Raw genomic sequence first — 21895 nt, forward strand, 5'->3', positions numbered from 1 at the left:
ATTCATGGATGTTCCTGTGCCGAGCTGACATCTGATGATTTACTGCCCTGCGAAACAACTGGGCTCTCACCAGCAAGAATTATTACCAGCCTCCGAGCCAAACAGCCTGGCTGTGCCCAGGGAAGACTGAGCACGCCACCTCAGCAGACCGCCCGTGCAGTGCCACTGTCCCCCTGGTGTCGGGCACGGTGTCATCCCCAGCACGGAAAAATGTTCTCTTGAACCTCGTAGCGGGCAGCGTCACAGCTGGCTTGGTCTCCACGCCCCAGTGAGTTACGAGCTTTGCACCAGGGAACACGCACTCATTGCATGAGCAGCACGGAAAAGCGTTCCTGCCTTCCTCACCTTCACTCGCTTTCTGGGAAAATGAAACAAATTGATGCGGCCATAGCATCACAGTGACAACTCCTTAGTCCCCGACCAGTCAGGATAAAGCAAGAGCTTAGTCAAACGCAGCCCTTCTGCCAGGAGTGTTTTACGTAGCTCCTGGAACCAGCACCCCCTCATCCTGCCTCAGGCAGGAGGACACCCCTGGGGCAGACCCTCACCCCATGCTACAACCCGTGTCTTGGTTAACCCTCACTAAGCTGTCCTCACCATACAGTCCAAGCTACGTTCCCTATTTTAAATATGTTTCTTTATGCCCTGTTAGGCAAAGCCTGGACATTTTCTGCCAGTGAAATTCTCGCTGCTGGAGGCACTGGAAACGCTGATGTTGTTGACAACCCAATATTCAGGTAGGTGAAGAGGCAGTATCCTTACAAGAGGTGTTTCTACATGCTTGCCAAAAAGACCACCTTCCCCTCACCCCAACACATACAGCAGTCATGAGCTCTGCATCTGTCCACGGAAGAGGGTGAAGAAGAGAGACGTGTGTCTGAACGGCGCGGCCAGCAGGCAGGTTGTTGCTTCTTGGAAAATTTCAATCCCATCTCCAGATCTGACACAGCAGGAACCCAGCTTGTTTTCGCCAGTCTGAAATACCTATTTTTCCTCCTGCCTTCTTACAAAAAAGATACTGCTATTAGTCAAGTGTTTTCCACTAAGCTTATATAAAAAGTACCTTTTACAACCAGAAAGCCCCAAACAAGTTTCGAGTTCAAAAGTTTACCACTGCTCGGCTTAAGATTTCAGAAAGCTCTCGGAGCCGTCTTTCGGTTTCAGAGATTTATCACATGCTCGGTAGACCCAAACCTTAGTATGGCTTATTGATGCCTTTTAACTCTCATACCACGTTTTATCAAGACTATACCGGCCTGTTCACTGAGAAAAAGCACATTCTGACAGCAGCCAGGCCCAAAGCTGGCACACGTCCCAAAGGAAGATCCCACAGCGTCACCGTGCCAAAACGGGAATCTGCAAGGATGCTCTCATGTTGTCAGCTCCCTCACCCACACGAAGCACAAACCAAGCTTATGCTCAAGGAGTTTTATAAGCACACTAAGGAACTTTGGGGAAAAAAAAAAAAAGTCATCAGCAAGAACGCCAAGAGCCATAAGAGAACACCAAAACAAATGAACAAACATAGGGTTATGAATGATTTGGGGCAACCGCTTCTTGTCAGCCCTACTGGGAACACCATTATGGTGTACATAATTCCTATGTTATTTCTGCTGGCTTCTTTGACACCCATGGGAGTTAAAAGAGAGCTCTCTTGCAAAACCCTAGCCTCCTCGTTTGCTTTCAGTGCCTTAAGATCAAACACCATCGATAACGTGGCTGTTTTAGGGAGCTCATTTATGCCTTTAACCTCTGAGCAGCGAGCCCAGAGCATGCACTGTTCCCCTTTGAACAGGCTCCAGCTAAGTTCAAGTGAAGAAGCGGTATTTCTGCCGTACCATTTGGGGCATTATTCTCAATATCACAGAGGAAGGCGGTTTGGTTTGGTTTTGTTTTGTCTTCTAGTTACCACAAGCACCAAAGGTCAACCCCAAAACTGAGGTTGGAGATAGCATTGACGAAAAGGAAATGAGGGTAGGGAAGTGGGAGTTCTCATTAGAATACAAGCAGGCAGCTCTCCAGCTGCTGGATAAGAAGTCCTGTCGGCTCTGCTAGGACAGGAACGGCAGCTTGTGCCCGTGCTGTCGGCTGCTGGCACAGCTCGTGAGTGCCATTCCCCGAAGCACCACACGCACACAGCCGCCCCTTCCCATGGCTGCAGCCAAGTCCCGTCTAACTCACGGCACACAGCACTTCACCTGTCTGCCAGGTGAACGCCAAGTGTTAGCAGAGCAGCCCAGAAATGCAGTCTCCTTAAGCAGCACTTGAAATTCAGTACTTGCCTCCTCATACCGAACTCTCTCGCTGTCGCTTATTTTAATATTAATGTTTGAAAATTGCTGCTTAAAAGCATAAAGAGTTAAGCCCCACAGCCTGAAGTTATGAGATCCAGCAACCCAGTGACGTTACATTTTTAGAAGCACCAAGGCATATTCAAAGCCAGACACCCGAGTTCTTTCAAATGTGCTTATTTATTTTCTTATTCTGAAGACTCTTCGGCCATCAACACAAAAGTAACTGTTCACTTCCATACACTGTTCATATCAACACTTAATTGTTCAGAATTTACCTGTTTTGAGAGAAGAAGCCATCATTTCTGCTGCTGAGAAGTGAGCACGTTTTCCAGGAACAGCGTGCTTGTTGTATACACCAAGATGTTTCATATTCCCACAGGTGCTTGGGCTCTAGCTGAAGCCCAGGAAAGGCGACTGAAACTCTTCGTGCTGTTGAGTCATTTTTAATCTTCTTTCCCACAAAAGGATTCTTACAAGAATCCAGCTTTTTCCTCAGAGTGGAAACTTTCTTCTTTCTATGACTGCCTCCTCTAAAACCAGCTAGAGCTTCACTGCCTCAGCACCTCCACATCCTTGTCAAACTTTGCCAATGGGTTTTGGTGTTCAAAATGTGCCACTGAAAAGAACTGGGAACGATGCACCAGTTCAGACTTTATTCTGTAACAAAACAGGCTAAAAGCAGGAAGAGCTAGAGAAAACCTACTGCCTCAGCAGCACTACTACAAATCATCACATCCTGGTCTTGTAGAGGTCTCTAGAAATCTGATGGATTTAAGGAAGAAATCTTCTCAATGCGGACAGTGTACAGTCCTCAGCGCCAGCCCCCCGACATACTCCCGAGTGCGGGCTTGTTTCTTTCTCTTGTGGGACAGGAACCCAGGCATGTGCTCAGGCTCTGTAAGGACTGCACAAGTTCCTGTAAGCCCCCAGTGGCTTAGGAGCAGTTAAGGAAAACTGGACATCTAGTTGCATGCTTTGGAGCACATGAAAGATGGAAAGGAAAGATGTAGCAGGAGTGTATTCTTAGCCAAGTACACTTGATGTTTAATGAACCAGAGAGGTTAGATGGCTCTGGGGAGCACACTCCTGTACACAACATCCTTCAGCATCCTCGTTTAGTCTGGGTCTGAATATTGTAGGCACCTGGCCTGGCCTGCTAAGTCAGAATTTTCTGCCATGGGGTAAACAGCTTCTTTGTTCCTGTAACAGCAGCCCTCCTGTAGGAGCACGTTAATCAGGAGCTCGCTTTCCACATACGGCCCCTTCAAATGCACCAGCCAGGCAGAGCAGCACTGCTGCTGGCCCTCCAGGGCAGGGCGATTTGTCGTGAGACTCCATGGCTGCCATGTATTTTATTTTGGTTTGGTACTTCTGATCGAGTCCCATTGAGAGGTATCAATCTATAAAAACTTGTTATACTGCTACAGGAGAACCAGACACTACAACAGGCATTACAGCAAAACCACAACAACAAAAGTTAAGTTTATTCACCAGACCAGACCGCCTTCGAGCCACCACACATTCCACAGAGGAGAAGAAAAGACAAACCTTGCCTTAGCTTCTTCTTTCCCTCCTATCAATGCAAGATCTTTCCTCCTCTGGAGAGGAAGAGGACATAGATGTTCTTAAAACATATGCAAATTGAGTAACACTGCTTAAATGTCCAAATCTTGTTTATCAGGGCGAGCTGCACACTTCAGAGCCTGCTGCCTTCAGTAAGCCCCAGACTCTGATAACATCACCTGCATTCCTCTGTAGATGAAGAGTTGTTAACTGACGACTTCTGCCACCAAACCCAAAAATTATTCCCATGCACACTTGGGCAAGTGCACCGCAAGTTACGAATTCTGCCTTCCTGCTGATGCCTGCTTTCTTCTGCCTCACCCACCCAGCGTAACTGGCCTGACATCACAGCGGCTGCACACCCGACACTACAGAGGTCAGATGTTTAACAGCGATGGCAGCTGTGCCAACTATCAAGTGCATCTTCGTTCTGAGAGGCATCCTCCAGCAACGCCACAGCCAAGCGAGCTGTGCAAACAGCTGAGCAGCAAGTGCAGCACTTCCATCTCCCTCGCAAGCAGCAGAGCAGCACTGGGGTGCCTTCAATCACTGTTGCACAGGATTCAGTGAGGTAAGAGCTGGCAGGATGATGGCAAGCTGCAATTTAATTTCAAAGGAAGGAAACAGAGCTTTGAGAATTCATTGTAATAATGGTATCAGAGCACTTTTTTGGAGGGAGTGTGCACAGAACATTTCTGTCTCACGGGTCTTCTATCACACTCCTTCCTGTAAGATCTGCAAGTGCTGAAAGAGGAACATGGCCTCCTTGCAGACAGGAGGCAAGCGCTGCAAATCTCTTTGCAGTGGGCAATTCATTTGATAGCACACGCTTACGTTTCCAACAAGCTTTAGACAACATTCCTTATCGGAGACTCAAATCATTCCACTGATGTGAAATACTTTATTGAAACAAGCTTTTGGGAACCCAGCCTTACTCCAAGTCATACACTGGGAATTCACAGAATCGTGAGGCCAAACCACCAACAAAACGTAGCTGCTTTCAACCAGTACCTGCACAGTCATATGGCAGCAATGGTGGAAATGCAGGAAGAAAACAGAGTTTTAGTTCCCTTCTCTCTTTCTCCTCCATCATCTGTACTTGGACCTCTCTTTGTCTTTTGATTTCTTTGGACTTCTGCTTCTGTCTGCCTTTTTATCCCAGTCTCTTACTCGGACATCTTCTCTGTATTTGTCCTTATGCTTGCTGTAACTGGAGCCTCTTTCCTGGGATCGGCTGCGACTCCGATGCCTGTCTTTCTTCTCACTCTTTGTCTTCTCCCTGTAGCGCTCTCCTTCATGCTTCCGATCAGAATCCTGTTAAAGGAATCGGATGCATACGCTGTTACAGACAGAAGAGGAAAACTGTAAAGGCATGAGGAGAACTAGGAAGAGTAGAGCATGGCTCCTCAGCTGCCTAAGGCTGGCACTGCCTGAAACAGATTCACATCTGTGATTATTTGAAAAGGGTAACACACCATAAATAAAACTAACTGCATCAAGATACATCTACAGAAAACTCTATGGGGTACAAGTCTATTTAAATGGCCTAAAAAAGGAGACCAAGAATGTATTGCATGTGGTGGTGGTGTCTGAGCATAGACACAAAACACTCTCTAAAAAACTGCTGCAAATCCAGGTAGGCAGAAATGAGGAAATACTGAATTTCCCTGGCTTTCTGCATAGCATCACAGAGGACCCTGCCTAGCAGGTTCAGAGCACAGGAGGGATTTGCTCTGGAGATAAATGTTATGTACCAAAGGAGTGTGGCTGTCAGCAGGACACCTCCTTTGCTGGCTGCCATAGGTGGATGGCACGAAACCACTGAGACAGCGTGTTAGTGAATGAAGGAAAGGTGGCTGAATTACTCACTGTGAAATGTGACACTGGTAGGTGATGACACCGTACATGCTAGAACAACCAGGTGGTGACACCAACACCCAGCCAGGCCAGAGCAGTTTCAGAAAGACGAGATCCTTTAGAAAGATGCCATTTCTCCTGTGAAGTCACTCAGTCAAAGGTTTTTTTTAATAAACAGCCCTGAATTTTAACACGTGAACTCCTGCTGGCATTTTTAAGCACAGCTAGGAACTATTTTGTTCTTACTACTCAATGAAGATATACAGGGAGACACAAAACACAGGAGGGGGCCTCAGATCCTGCAGGAAGGTGCAAATGCAACTTCCTACGGAAGTGGTGGACACTTTTGAATTGAAAGCACGATCACAAGTTTAGTATCAACGTATGCTCTAGCAGGTTGACACCATTTTTAGTGGGGTTTTAATAACAACACCGGTAAACACAGATCTTTATGAACTATGGAAAAGGTCTGCATTAAATTATATACTATTTCTTAGTTTCAGATACGATTTTCATTTTTCTGAACTCTAAACTTTTCTAAATGCTCGTGGCAGTAACATTCACCAGTGTATGGCTAAAATCCAAACCACATTTATGATCACGCACATTTTATTTATTTTTTAATAGTGAAAACCCTATCAGTTACAATGAGCAACATGTACATAAACAACCATAGATTTGATCTTTATCTACGTAACTGAAAATTTCTGCTATTGCTGAGTGCAGCAATCTCACTGGTGGCCAAATATTATTCCATATCTTTACTGCTGAACTCTATTTCAGTACAGATTTTAAAATCTGAATCAACCAAAACGGAGTGTTGCTTTTTATATTTATAAACTATTTATAAGAGCTTTGTCCATTCATCTTCAGAATGAGGGACAGATTTCCCTACTTTAAAGAGCAACTATTTTACCGAATGTCTTACTAGTGAACCTGAAAGCCTTGGTCTCCATGTTCGGAAAAGAAGCCAGGTTCCAGGTCTCTCTGTGGCAGGGACTGAGTACACGCCAGAAGGTGGCCACCAGCAGTGGAATAGAAAGGAACAACACAAAAACACTGCCCAGTAAAACAGATGGTGGGCTTGGTGTGCTGCTGCCTTCAGGGGGATTGCTGCTGACAGAGAGCATGAGGGGGAACAGGAGAAACCCAGAACAACGCTCAGTAGAACATCTACAAAGCCAACATCAGAGACGGGCTACTGGCCAGATAGAAGCAAAAATTCTCGCTTGCAAGTCAGGGCAGGGAAAAGGCTAGCGAAGACCTGAAAGTAATGAAAAATTGCCTGCACTGAACATCACAGAAAAGAGTGACTTGCTGAAAGGATTAAAAAAGCCACAGGGGAATGGAGCCAGATAAGCACAATGATCTTTAAGAAGCGTTTAATGTAAAGGTGTACAGGACGTGTCTGAAGCTGTAAGTGCCACAAAAAGGTTGTCATAGTAGCAAATATGATGGCAGTCTAGACAAACAACACAGTCATTGAAGTCATTTATAGTAATTAACAAGATAAATTGCATCTTTGTTCTCAAAAAAAAAAAAAAAAAGGAGTTGTATTTCCCCTTATGCAAGATTCTACCTTTTTGAAGTCTTTGGCACAGGGAAGGGTCACATTTTTAAAATGCTAAGTTACTAAAAATACTAATGGTATTTGAAATCCAATCTTTTATGCTCTGTCCAAGTCAGAAAAATGCTCTTTTCCCATTGGAAGCAGAAGAAAATTACTATATAAAAACAGACTCTTTCTTACTGCTGAAGTCCAGATTTCTCAATCCGGGATCGCTGCCTCTTACCAGTCAACAAATGAGTGACGATCACCCCTTTCTTAATCCAGCACTGTGCTGGTGAACACACGAGGAAAGAATTATCAGAAGAAGGGAAGAAACTGCTCTGCAAGTTCATGGCTGACTTTGCCAAAAGTAGTAACTTGCCAAGCAGCACTTGAACATAAATCAGCTTGAAATACCAGGATACAAAAGCAGAAGGAAGATAGGCCACCTCTACAGACATTAAGCACGCTAATTAAAGGTTAAAAGGAGCAAACAAGAAGAGGCAGCCATTTCAGTAGGGAGATTTTGATCAAACCTCATCAACCTCCAGTAAGTAGCAAGAGCAGAAGATTAAAAATAGAAAGATCATGATCTTTTTGCTAAAATCATGAACTGCAGAAATCTGAAAGTCTGGAAGGCCCTGTGTTCAACAAACAGCCACTGGTTAGACCCATCCTCCACAGATCCAGTTATTTTAAAAAATAAACAATCCAAGCAACTAAAAAAGACGCAGAGAAAACTGGTAAGGGAACAAGGTCATAATGCAGATCTCAAGCAGAAGCAATCAAAATGCTGTGCCAAATCCTATCCACAAACCCACACAGTGGTGCAGCCTCTTGCTCCAGACCCACATCCTGTTACCTACTGAAAGCAAGCCACAGCACCCTACCTCTTCAGCCCTCTGGAAGCAAGTCAACAGCACAAGGTTCAAAAATAAATTCTTAAAACTTCAACACAAAGACTGAAGATTCAGGAAACTGGTGTCAGACTAAGAAAAGGGATGAGTCAAACTACACTAAAAAAAAAAAAAAGGCAAAAAAAAAAAAAGAACCAGCAAGAGAACAGAAAAACAACTCAACATCATGGAAACTATTCAGAAAATAAAACCCCCTTCCCTTCAGTCATAGCTGAAGCTGGTAGCACCAACTGCAGTTTCGGTTGCTAGAACTTCCTATTGTAAGACTCTGCTCTCTCTCAATTAAAACCTCTGACATCCTACGGGCTCAGGATGGAAGCTTATCTATGAGACACGGTCACTGTGGTCTTCGGCAATTGATTGTGGAAAGTTAACTGTTGTTTTCTTTTCAAGTTTTTACCTCAAAGGCTTCACCTATTTCCAAAATGGGGTTAAGGGAAAACACTTTGCTTGCCTGTTCTAAAAATGCTACCATTCAACAGAAAAGTTTCCGTGCTGTTACGCTTTGTGCTGGCCTCAGTACTCGCACTGAGCAGTCTCCACCTCGGGAACATGCCTCCCTCCCTGCTTCTTTTATGAGCTGCCCAGATTATGACCGTATTATAAATTTAAGAAAACAACAACAACAAAAGGCAGTTTGTATATTTTATGTGGGATTTGTCAGCTAAGCTGCCTGCAAAATGCATCTGGACAGGGCTGTGCTCATGTCACTTTACTGATTTTCTAAATTGGACTGAATGCATACTCACTTGGACTAGATCATCTTTGAAGGTCCCTTCCAAATGAACTATTCTATTCTATTCTACTCAGTAAATAGTGATTTATTTTTTTTCTACTTAGCTCATTTCTCCTTAATGCTCAAATCTCGACAGTAGTAACCTCTGCACTTGGTATTGCAGGCATTCAGTTTCCATGAAACATCAACATTTTGACTACCTCAGGTTCACAGAAACGTGAAAATGCTGACTGAACAGGCTGCAGTGAATGACAGAACTGCTGTCTTCTGGCAATCCCCTCCACAGCCGGAGTCCTACAGCACTGTACAGATGCAAGTAAACCCACACAGAGATGTTGCACAAATATTTCCAAAACAATTCAGAAAAAAATAAACAGACAATTCAAAGAGGCTGTGTTTCTGATTCCACATGGGAGAAAGCCAACATGCACTTCTGGCAAGAAAATAAAAAATAGATTGCATTCATGAAATATCATTAACTTCTGGTTTATGACTGGGAACATGTGAACAACAGGTTCAAAGTGCTGAAGATCTCCTATTTTATGAGAGGCTACACTGCCTCTTCAGGACGTTTTGGCAAAAAGCCATTCAGACATGCCAAGCTTCGAAAGTCCAGAAAGATTTGGGAAACCTCTTTCATAATCAGGCACTGACATCAGCCTTCTGTACGTTTACAACCGCTGTATTTTATGGGACTTTGCACACCAGGTCCCCAGTTCAAAATCAGACTTCTTTTTCCTGACTTACCCTTACTAGGAAAATAAACTGCTATCAAGTTAAATCATTAATACAAGAAGAGGTGAGCACCTTGTGTTTTTTGGTCCGCTTGTCATCCTCTTCATCTTCAGAGTGGTGATGCTTTTTCTTCTTCTGCTTTTTAGCTGAGTGCGATTGACTTGTTTGAGACTCTTCTTCCTCCTCCTCTAGCACAAGGTCATACTTGGCACTGATAGTGTTGGTTAAGGGCATATTTATTACTTCATATCAATAAATATCAGAACACAGAAGTTCATGAAGCAAACAAACGCCAGTTTATCAGACAGTGAGTGGTTTATGAAGGCACACAGGTATTGAAATAGTCAGCTGTATTAAATGGCTGAATTCTGCCTCGTCAAACGCTACAGCCAAGTCCCAATTCACTCTTTTTTTTTTTTTTTCCCCACCACCCACAGATCTCTGAAAAAGTTACAGCTTTCTGTTCTCTCATGCTCACCACAAGCAAAGCAGGATTGCAGAACATGATTTAGTCACTACTATTGTCCCATTCCAGGTGCAGCAGATCCCACGTGAAACTACTTAAAACTCTGTTATGCCTTATGTCACTGCATGGCTTTACACGGGGAACATTATTTACCTGCACACAGCGTATTCTGATTTGATTACACTCACCTTCGTCACTAAATGAAAAAGGCAAAATGTTTAATTCCATCTCAAACACCAGATGGTTATGTGAAGCTGCAGCAAAAATATACATTTGGCAAGCTTTAAGAGTAAGAAGTCTTTTCCAGACTGTTTTCATAAACTCTACTTGGTGCAAAAAATACATTTGACCAGAAAAGGATACTCCTGCTTTGGTTTTACCTTCTCTTTCAGAGCAAATTTTGAAGGTCTGTCACGTTCCTTTTCATATTCTTTGAAATCATCCTTGGTATACTGCCCACCTGTCCACAGAAAAATATATTCAACTCACTGCAACTAAAAAAGCAAACAAGGGATCTTCCTGACCCTACAGGGATTCATATAGTTCCAAGAAAAACACTGACATCTGGATAACAGAGTAGAAAAGGGTAGGGCAAGTCATGATTCTGTGCTTCTCTTGCTTGCAGATCTCATTAAACAAATTACGGTTTTCTCCTCAGTCACATCCTCAGTCTCAGTCTCAGTAGAGACAAGGCATGAACAGGATCACAAAGCAGGATTTAGTAACTTGTTTAGCCCCTCTTTGATTATAGGTCATTTAATAGTGAGAATAGTCATAGGCTTTTACAGTAACAGTAATGTATCACAGGACCTGTGCCCTAGGACGCAGAAAGGGAAACCTCTGAGACAGCTACAGCTCTCCATCTGAATTCCTAAGCTGTCAAAAAATCATTATGTCTTAAGAGGGGCATCACCCATCTCATTTTCCACCCATTCACTTGGCAACAGCAGCTCACAGACTGAAATGCTATTCTATGGCAACATGCTGCCATCGCCCGGTCCTACTTGAAACTGCAAGATTAACTGGCTGGGTCAGAAATAGCCCCAAATATCCTCAAACATCTGAAACTGGTTTGTTTTTTAAACATATAAGCTATACAATATGCTCGATATAAAGGAGGTGAAGAGAGGAAAGGCTTGGCCTGAATGTTCGCTTTTCCTTGCGTACACCCAACTGTCATACAGTGAATAATGAAACTAGAAAGCAACAGGGCACTGCCACATTAATGTTGCTGATAAGCATCTTCAAAAGCACCACTTTTGAAGCTTGAGGTAGGAACATATGATTTACCTGCAAAAATCTATCTGTTGAAAGGCAATCCATGGTGATACAATTTTTTGTTTCTGAGCTAGCCAGTACATGTAGCAGTAGTGAAGAGAAGAGCTAGAAACCCTGTTGCTCTGTTACTATATTGCCAGGGGAATCTACACCCTGGAAGATTAAATGATTTAAGCTCTTAACAATTGCTTCTCTTTACATAAATACTTACAGTTTAGGAGTCATGGCTTATTAAATTGTGAGGGTCAAAAATCACATGTACTTACCTTTTCCTTTCCACTTAATCTTTGCAACAGATTGGCTAAAATCCACATGTATCCGTCTGTCATCTATTAGCACGTTGTCCATTTTGAAATAGGCTTTCTCACAGTCTTCCTCCTGACATTAATGTTTCCAGAAATTTTTGAGTCATGTTTATATCAAAGGAGTATTCCACCGAAGAGCTCAAACACAAACTTAACTGCTCAGTGGTGTACGTTTCCCAATGAACACACCACACATGGTATTTTTCTTAGAATTGCGTAAACCACAACAGTTCATGCATTGTGTCGTTTCAAAAGAAATAGTTATGCTTTGTCCCAGTGTAAACATTTAAAATTACGTTTTTTTTCAGTTCATTTCACCTCTTTAAAAACTTGCCAGGGACAACAGCAACTAACAGAAGTTCCATTTTAAGTACACAATAGGCTAACGGAACGTGTTCTTGCTTGTCCAGTGTTTTCCAGTTTTCCTCACAGATCAGCAAGACTATCAGAAAGTCTCTAGCAAGAAGCTATGCACCATCAAGAAGCTTTCACGAGCAATCACACTGTATGAGCAGCATGTGGATAAAGCTAACGCCATTTACAACCCCAGTAAGTACTGTAGCACAGTGGTGTAGACACCGATCTCCCTTCTTTCATATTCCCTCCTCTCTTTACGCAGCACTACCCCATTTTCTGCTGCCATTCCCTTCTTTTACTCTTCCTAACTGTTTGAAAGTCCTAATGTACTCAGAAAAAAACACAGTCCTGCTCTAAACCCACTGGTTTCAAGAGCAGCTAAGGACATATTCGGATTGTTTGGTGAAAAAAAAGATTTTTGACTGATTTAGGACATACAACTTCCGCAACTCAGTCAGTAATAGAAAATGGTAGCTACCCCACACTTGAAGATTTCACTGTTCTCCTTTCATGGTAGTATACTGAAAATGAACCTTGATAAGCAGAATCTACATCCAACACAACTACAAAACGTACCTTTTCAAATTCAATGAAAGCATAACAAAGAGATTCACCAGTCTTCCAGTCTCGAATCACTTCGCAGCTGAAAAATTGGCATGAGATTAACATGTCAGTGCTTTCAGAGCAAGACTCATGTAAGTATTGCTTAAAAGGGAGAGTAACAGTTTAAGAATGAAAGAAACAGAAAGACAGACCTCAAAGGTATTTTAACACTTGATTCTGAGACCCTTACTGATACGGGTGTCGCTGCACAGGAAAAGTGCACGTGGTATTACTGAAGTAAGTAATTACAATGCTTAGTTCACAAGTCCTTAACTTGAATTGTAAGCCAGGGATGAACTGTAGAACTGGGGACAGAACTGTAGAACTAGGGACAGAACTGTAGCATTACTGAATAAATGAAACAAAATTATTTTCCAACAGTACTGCTTGCGACTGAGTTTTTGCCTTTCACCAGTAAGAGACAATAAACCTCGCATTCTGTTTTTACAGTCATTGAAGGAAAGTTTAAATTGGCAAATTTCTCTTCTTAGCAGGCACATTGCTAGCAGCCATCTTATCAGGCAGTTCACTGGGGAAAAATACGAGGCCTGAAGTATTGGATCAGTAGAAGTAAAATGGGAATAATTACAGTACTGCACCCATATTACCAAATTCATACACAGCACCAGAATTCCGAATGCAGTATGTTGAAGGAGCTCAAATAGGCAACAGATGCAGTAAATAGGGCATTCATGTGAGACTTGAAACTCCTTCAAGCATATTGTGCAACTGACATAATAGGATTTAATACACAATTCAAAAGATGATCAAGACAAAAAAAAAGGGGGGGGGGGAGAAACTGAGTATTCAGACAAGCTGTATGAATTCTTTACAGCAGCCGCTAATTAAGAGGAAGGTAGGACTGTCTTATGCAAGGACTCTTCTCTTTGTTGAATTATTCAGAGAATCTATCTAAAAGTGGAAGGTATGCAAAAGAGTTTATTAAACAAACTGATAGGGGAAAATAAAAGGTATAAAAGACCCCTACAACACCCAGAAATTCTGCTCCCGTGTGTGGTGAACACAGTATCAGTCACAAACACACACCCTATGGAGTGCACAAACTTGTAGGAACGTGACACAGAACTGACTTAGTGGGCATCTGAATAAATGGGACCTACCCAAGACCATCTGAATAAACCTAACTAAACTTCTCTGAAAGGGTCAACGTGCCTATGCAAGATAGTGAGTCACCTTTGAAATCCCTCTGGAAATTCTAAGAAACTTCTGCACAAAAGGGTTTTAGTGAAATTAAGCAGTAATGGCATAAGAAGGATCTTTCTATCAATAAAAATGTGCAAGACAGGGTAAAGTAAATAGTCGGTTCTCATTGAGGAAGCAAAGAAGTCACCCATGGAGTTTGCTAAGGATTCTAAATTGTTAAAGGTGGTAAAAATAAAGACTGAAAAAAAAATTGCGAAGTTCCCAGGAGTTCAACTGAATAACAAAACAGCAAATGATATGCAATGTAGATAAATGCAATAGGATGAGCATGGGTGGAGGGATCCTAACTGTGCATTGTGAAAAAGGTTCTGAGCTGGCAGTTAGCACTAAAGAGTAGGATTCTAAAATCTGTAAGTTTTTGTTTTGTTTTGTTTTGTCGTGAAATGATCAACTTGCTAATAGTACAGGCTATAAAGCATTTACAGCTCTAGGAATAATTAGAAAAGGTGTCGAGCGCAAAGTGGAGAATACCACGCTGCCATTCTAACTGTAATTTCTTTAACACTGTATGCAGTTCTGTTCCTCTCATCTCGAGGTAAAAACAAAAGAACAGAAAAAAGCTGAGAAAAGGGAAACGAGGTAAGGCAAATTCCTCTACAAACTATGCTGCCTTGTACTCTTAGCCAGAAACAAAGATGATTTGAGAGTATATGATAGAGAGCTGTAGGAAAGTAGGTTTCACTTCACTATCTTTTGATACCAGCATAGGGGGAAATCAGCTGAAACTACTAGGAGCCAGGTTCAGAGCTGAAGAAGGCAGCAGGCATGGGGAACACCTTAACAAAGAACACACTGAATGCTAGAAATGTTTACCACTTTATCCCAAGCTGTACATACTCCCAGGGAAAATTAAAGCATGGAGACTGTATGTAGCTCATATAGCATCTGAACTGTAGACTGCAGATAGGAGGGTGAGGGCAGGGGGCTGGGAAAAAATATTATATATGTCTCCCTTGTTCCACTTTCACTTAAAGCCACTGCTGGAGACAGGATATTCAGCTAGCTAAATGTGACCTTGTATCACCACCATTGTCAACTGCCCAGGGATAAGCCTCCAGAGACACCAGAATACTACTTAACAGTCCAACCTAAATAGACTGATGGGTATAAAGTTCAGTTTCAACAAAGAAGGTTTTCTTCTTCACATTACAGTAATTACCTTTTAATTGGACCAAATCGTGAAAATATTATCTCCAGGTCTTCATCCGTGGTCACAGGATTCAGTTTACAAACAAACAGCACGTTTTCTGGTGGCTTGACTTCTGCATCTGGTAAGTCTCCCACCTGTGGGATACAAAAATAGACTTTCATCACTTCTGCCTAAAGTTCTTTGTATTTTACTGGCACAAACACACTGACAACACATCTTGTGGATGATTTCAGACACAATCCTATCACAAAATCAAAACCAAACACAATATTTTTCTCACTCAATGTCGCAGTATGAGTATTTTCTAAAGAACCTAGAAACAATTAACCTATTTGCGATTCCACCACAGGGATTTCAGGAAAGTCACAAATACTTTCCCACCTTGCTTTCCCTGTTCATAACTTAACAATACTCAGTTCTAACTGATGAAGAGCCCCACTCTTTACTTTCCTTTTTAGAATAAATGGTGAAAGTGTGATTTTAGAGCCACTCTGTTTCAAAAACAGAATGGACTGGATCCATTCTTCAGTTTCTAATTGCAGCACTTCTTTATGAAACCTGAATAACAGACTAGTGATACACAAACAATTTATCTCCACCTTTTACTTAATATGCAAATAAAAAGGTAAATGTACATTAGTGTGGTAACAGGAAGAAGCAAAGTAACACAAGTAAGAAACAGATTCCAGAAAAGATCTTAAGCACACGACATGCTGTCATAAATGTTAGTACACTAAATTTTTCATCTCTTCAGGTAAAGGTAAATACAAAAAGATGTTCACCATCTCCAGAAGAATGGCACGAGTTTTTGCTTCTTTTTCTGCCTGAACTTCTTCTATTTCATCTGCAGATCGTCCTTTCAAGTCATCAATTTCTTCATCTGCTCCTATTCTGCCACTCTGAAAAAAATTGAAGGGAAAAACTATTTAATAGCAATCCATGGCCAAAAGATTCTCTCATTTTCCAAATCTTACTTGGATGTTTTCTGCCTTCCACTTGTCCCCCCTTTCATAATACTTTCACAAAGTATTAAAGACAGATTCTTATTTTGACCAGTCTCTGCTGGCAACTAACAGGGATCTGTTTACTTAATTCTTTCTTCCAGCTTTCCCCAAGAAGCTGTCACAAATACTCACATCTAGCTGCTCCTTAGTAGGTTCTGGTGAGCGATCAGGAATAGACAAGCCAGGTGGATCATCAAAGGGATCATCTAAAATTACTGTATGATTTATCCTAATAGGGAACAACATCAAGACCAGAATCAGTCAACAAGCAAATAAAACTCTCTTTACCCAAGTAACAGGAAAGCAGCCCTGCTGATTCTCAGTTATATCATAAAAAGCCACACATACTTGTAAATACTAGAATCAGTGCTTTTATAAAGGCAAGGTAGGTGCACATTTTCTTATGATTTTTCTTATTTTAGTAGCTGCTTATTTTCTTATATACCTATTTCCAGAATAATACATAACCTAGTAACATCTAATATCAAGTAATGTTGCACTTTTTTGCTGCTAATTCCTTCTACTACATAAATCTAGAAATCACAATTAAAAGAATCATACAAATGGAATAAAACTTCTTAGAGCAACTACATTGATTATTTTGCTCAAATTGTCTTATACTTTAGGCTGGACAACATTTCCATCCCTGTTCCTGCAAGTTCACATAGGTGTTAGACTCCATGAAGATATGGAGTCCATCTGAAAACACATGCCTACACAAACGCTCAGATTTACGGCTTACAACTCGTATCAACTCACGACAAACTTCCATAATAAATACTAAGTTACTTTAAGAAGAAATTCAAATTCCTGTAAAGGCAGAATCATACAGCATTTTAACAACAATACTGCAATAAAAGAGCATTTTAGATACCATGTACAAGTCACCTAACATTGCCATATCGATTTAGTTTCCAAAAAGACGGATGTGTTAAATTACAGTATAATCCTCCAAAATGGGAAGCTAAATGCAGTCACACCTGATATCTTGATATGGGATAAAATCCTTATCCACAAAGGTTTCGTTAATTGTCTTCAATACGTCCATGCCTTCGGTCACTTCTCCAAATACCGTATGCACACCATCAAGGTAATCCAGGTTTTCCCCTGTTGTAATAAGAAACTGCAAAAAAGATACAAAATCAGTAACCGTGAATGGAAAAAAAGAGGGCTTCAGTTTTACCTTAGGAGAGATAAAACTCTCACTGGAGTCAGGGGAAAAAAAACTCTTCCTAACTTCTGCATTCTTAAATATAAATGCAAATATCACTGCTTCTTCCTTAAAAAAAAAAAATCCTACCAACAATTTCATACTTCCAATGCAGAGAAACAGGAAAATTATCTCTGTATATTATAACAAGCTCTAGCTGGAGCAAAATCACATTTATTGTTCTTTAAGTTGTTCTTTCTTCATGAAAAAAAATAATTCAAATGTATGGATATTTCATGTGACGCATTTTAATACATGTATATAGAAGTGACAATGCATCTAAAATAATTATTGAGAAATTGTATCGTTCTATGAGATTAGAGCTTTAAACATACCTACAGAAAAAGCTTTGTGCACTTGAACAGGGAACAACATCAATTTCAGAAACTGTTTTATAATATTTTTTTTGGTGTGGGAAGAAATAAAACTTGCACTCAGATAAAATTATACATTTACATTGTCTTAATGCACACTTTAATGTAATCATACAGAGAACGCTGTGATTTCAGTCTCCAAACTAAGATGAAGTTATAATTGGAAAGTTTTAAGATTATTCTAAAAAACAAGTTCTTCACTTTTCATATCCATTTAACTACAGGATTTGTTATTGCTTAATCTTACTCTAAGATTAGCAAAATCACATAAAGGTATTAACAAAAATGAATAAACAAAGGGAAAAAAATGAGAGGGCTGAATTTAACAAAATTTATAAATTTGAACTAGGACAGGATTTGAATCTGAGCATTTCAACCTCTTTCTTCTCTGTAATCAAATACCTACTGGCACCTGGAACACTACGAAAAGTATTTATCTAAGGCCTTTTTTATTCATGCCTTTTGACCATCTTACAAAATGATGCTCTTGAGATGACATCATTATTGTCATACCTTTTTTGCGAATTCAAGGAATTTTCATTTTTCTTACTTAGACGAGCACTTCCAACACTGCATACTGACCTGTGATCCATGCTGATCACTGCCATTGTTCACCATGGACACGGTTCCTTTTTTCTTGTGCTTAATTCTCGGCACTTTTTCTGCTTCAAAAAATCTGGCTTGATCACCATACAGTTGACTGAAAATACATGGAAAATATGTTATATGTTATCAAGCAAGTAAATATTTAAAAGTGAGATTAAAAAATGCTGTAAAACAGTAAATGCAATTTTTTTTTTTTTTACATCCACGCAATGTGCACATTTTTATGTACCAGTACGATTACAGAGTTCACTTTATATTACTGATAACAGATTTTTCTCTGAAGCATTTCATAGTTTTTTGTTTGTTTGTTTGTTTTGTGAGGGCTTGTTTCTGGTTTTTAGTGCAGCATAAAGTATTTTTCTAGGGCCTGAAGGGAGTACAGATTTTGATAAGGGTCCATCAGAATAAATTAAGCCAACACTTTAAAAATGCAACAATTTATGCTTTCAATTTCTCTTTCAAGACAAACAGAAAGCCACTATTATCTGCGTATAAATTAAGTTCATCGTACATGCAGGACTGTATGTACTTTATAATTTAAGATATATAAAATACGACAAATCATCAAAACATTTTTAATTTTTGAAGTCTATCCCTGATTTTCACCTTACTCCATAATTGACAGGGGCACGGTCAATACATAGTTTTGCCCAAATATAAGGAACAATGTTGTGTTTGAACTGATTTTGTTAAGCAGGTGTAGGTCTTTATGAAGAGAAGATTCAAATTAAAGTTTGCCTGCATCAGTTTCCTGGGTAGCAGGAAACCCCAGTTCTGTGGATTTCAGCAGTAATGAACAGGTGGAAATGACATATTGCTGTTCTCCATGCTAGCAGCAGAAGAGTATCTGCAACTCGCTTATCACATTTTCCTTCCATATCTGCCATACCACTGGGCCTCAGAAGAAGACCAAAACAATCCTTATAACAGAAAATAATGTAAAAATGAACTTGATCTACTCACATGCAGAGACAGCTCAGGTCTGGCAGGCATGCCTACCTAGACTAACATCTCCCTAGCTCAATTAAACTGCTTCCAGGATCACAACAGTTCCACGTCCCCCAGGTTTTCTCTTTTAAAGGCTCTGACAGACCAGACCAGAGTTACAAATATCAACACTGGTCTAGCAACACTGGCTCTGGTCAAACTGAGCTATTTATCTCTGTGTGCCATGTTCCTCAGCACCCCAGGCTTTTAGTTCTACTATGCAATTTTAATTCTATTTTCAATATTATTTTTAAAGGAAACATACAGAACATACGGACTTTGCTAAGTTCCACCTTACTGTTTGAACTTCTTTAGCTTCTATGTTTATGACCATTAACATTTTCAACAAGTCAATTTTTAAGGCAACACGGTTGCTTTCTTGCACACAGGAAATCAAGCATAGCCTCTGTGTTCCCCTCATGCTCAATTAAATATATTTTGTTACAAAAAATAAAAGCAGTAATAAACTGCTAATGATCGTGCCTTCTGTGGAGCAGTTAGTTATTACTCATCCTACAAAACCAAACCTAGTTACTTGCTCACTTTTAAATAAGCAGACATTTACATACAGCCAGTTATAACTTTGTTTCTAAGGTCAGAGATAGAATACTGTCCAGAAAAGGCATCTCAATGGTCAAGGACAGCGTAGGAATTAAAAAAGCATTTGGCTATAAAAGCTGAAGAAGCTTATGCATCATTGTTACTTCCCATCAGTAACGCTGCCTCAGAAGAGCTGAAGACAAGCCAAGCAGACCCTTTGCTCCCATATGACGGCTCTGCTATGAAGCGGCACAAACATGTTTTACTTACCAAAATACAGATTCGCCTCCACGGCCGGTCCCCATGGGGTCCCCAGTTTGTATAATAAAGTCCCTCTGTCACAAAGCAGAATATGTAAGATATTGCTGTCGTGTTTGCGAATTTAAGCCAAGAAAAATATAGAGAGAGAACCGCGAACACTCACCTGCACATTGTAAATGAGGCAATAGTTGTAGTACTTGATTTTGCAGAGCTTCAGGAAATTCAGGCAAGCTGCAAGAAAACACACTGCCGGTTACCGGAGGGGCTGGCGGACACGGTACGCACGGCTGTAAGGGGATGCTCCAGGGGCTCAGCTTGCCCCCCAGCCCCGGGGAAGGCAGCCCCCGGCTCCCCGTTGTCAGCCCCCCCGCGGGTACCGCACACGCCGCCCCCGGCCGCCTCCCGCCCGCAGCCCCGCCGAGGCCCGAGGCGGCCGGGCCGGGCCGGGCCGGGCCCCAGCCCCGTTCCCCATCGCAACGCCGCCCCGTACCGCGGGGCCGCTCCTCCGTGTAGAGGTCGATGACCAGGTCGCCCAGCGTGGTCTCCAGCAGCACGGCCATGGCTGCTGCCCGCTCCCTCACGGCACGGCCCGGCCCGGCCCTGCCCGCCGCGCGGCCGCCCTCTGCCGGGGCGGAGGAGGAGAAGCCGCTGGGGGCCGGGGCTGTGAGGCACGGGGGGGAGGGGGTTGGGGGCCAGCATTGCGCTGGGCTGCCCAGGGAGGTGGTGGAGTCACCGTCCCTGGGGGTGCTCAAGGAGAGGTTGGACGTGGTGCTTGGGGACATGGTTTAGTGAGTGACATTGGTGGTAGGGGGTGGTTGGACCAGGTGAGCTTGGAGGGCTTGTCCAGCCTTAATGATTCTGTGACTCTATGACTTCAGGCTGCACAATTTTCATCTCTTTCTGGGTGAAGCCCTGGTACTGACTGCACAATGAGTCGATCTGAGTCACAGACCTCTTGCTAAACAATTTATTTCCTATTGCTGAATCTGCCAGATCAGTGACCTGAGTTGACAGTGATCTGAGTACAGTAAAAGGGAAGCAGTGAAGGTGAGGGAGCAGAAATGCGCAGTTAGGAGTACAAAGAGATGCATGTTGGTAAGAGCAAGATCTTCTCCTTAAGTACCAGAAAAAATAGCATCAGATAACCATGTTACAAAGTGCACCTTAATAAAAAGCCAGACAGAGAATTTAAATGGTTTTCTGTTCATCATTATCCTGCTGCATGATGGTCCTGGAAACTAAGTGGGCTGGTCCTGGGACCAAGTCTGCACTTTAGGAAGTTGTATTTGCATCCTTGGTGTGCTAGTTTTCAAAGCTGTTAGTGCTACCTAGCATTTTGCAGTGTTGCAATGTTTCTGTGAGTTTATTCCCAGTCTGTACATCACTCCTGAATTGATTTAAGACTGTTTTTAAGCCATCCTGTGTGGTAGTTATTGACAGAAGAAAGCATTATAGCACACATTACATTTATTTACTCTGAAACTTCAAGAGGGACTTAAACAGCACATCAGTTTTATGCAAGCCTGCGCTAACTGAAGTTTAACTATTGAAGATGGAGAATATGAAGATGGAGTTTAACTAAGTTGAAGATGGAGACATTCAAAGACGTTCAGGAAGGAACAGGTATTCCTGAATTCCGTTTCAGTGAGATGCTGAATTCCTTGAGGTGAGCTGATAACCCAGCTTGAACTTTGCTGAATCTGTAAATTCGACAGGTCAGCGAGCCTTGTTTCCTTGTACTTTTATATGCTCTGACACCATTAATTTTTATACCTTTGGTACATTCAGTAAACATGTTAATCATCATCCTAACACACAAAACACTGGAGCATTGTAGCTTGCTTTTGTGCATCTAGGATTCACCAGCCTCGTGGGGACG

General features: G+C 41.7%; 1 protein-coding gene across 1 annotated transcript; it reads right to left on the reverse strand.

Moving 5' to 3' along the window:
* Window positions 1-4738: 4738 nt before the first annotated feature.
* PPIL4 (peptidylprolyl isomerase like 4) lies at window positions 4739-20663 on the reverse strand. The gene is made up of 13 exons (XM_068677063.1): window positions 20507-20663; window positions 20180-20247; window positions 20026-20090; window positions 18205-18322; window positions 17019-17161; window positions 16171-16267; window positions 15817-15933; window positions 15044-15168; window positions 12634-12700; window positions 11662-11773; window positions 10481-10577; window positions 9724-9862; window positions 4739-5171 (listed from the first exon to the last, which is right to left on the reverse strand). The coding sequence occupies exons 1-13, from the start codon at window positions 20574-20576 to the stop codon at window positions 4947-4949; spliced, it is 1443 nt and encodes a 480-aa protein (XP_068533164.1). The 5' UTR covers window positions 20577-20663; the 3' UTR covers window positions 4739-4946.
* Between the last annotated feature and the right edge of the window lie 1232 nt (window positions 20664-21895).

This window comes from Anas acuta, chromosome 3 (genome assembly GCF_963932015.1).
Source record: "Anas acuta chromosome 3, bAnaAcu1.1, whole genome shotgun sequence".
NCBI lineage: Eukaryota > Metazoa > Chordata > Aves > Anseriformes > Anatidae > Anas > Anas acuta.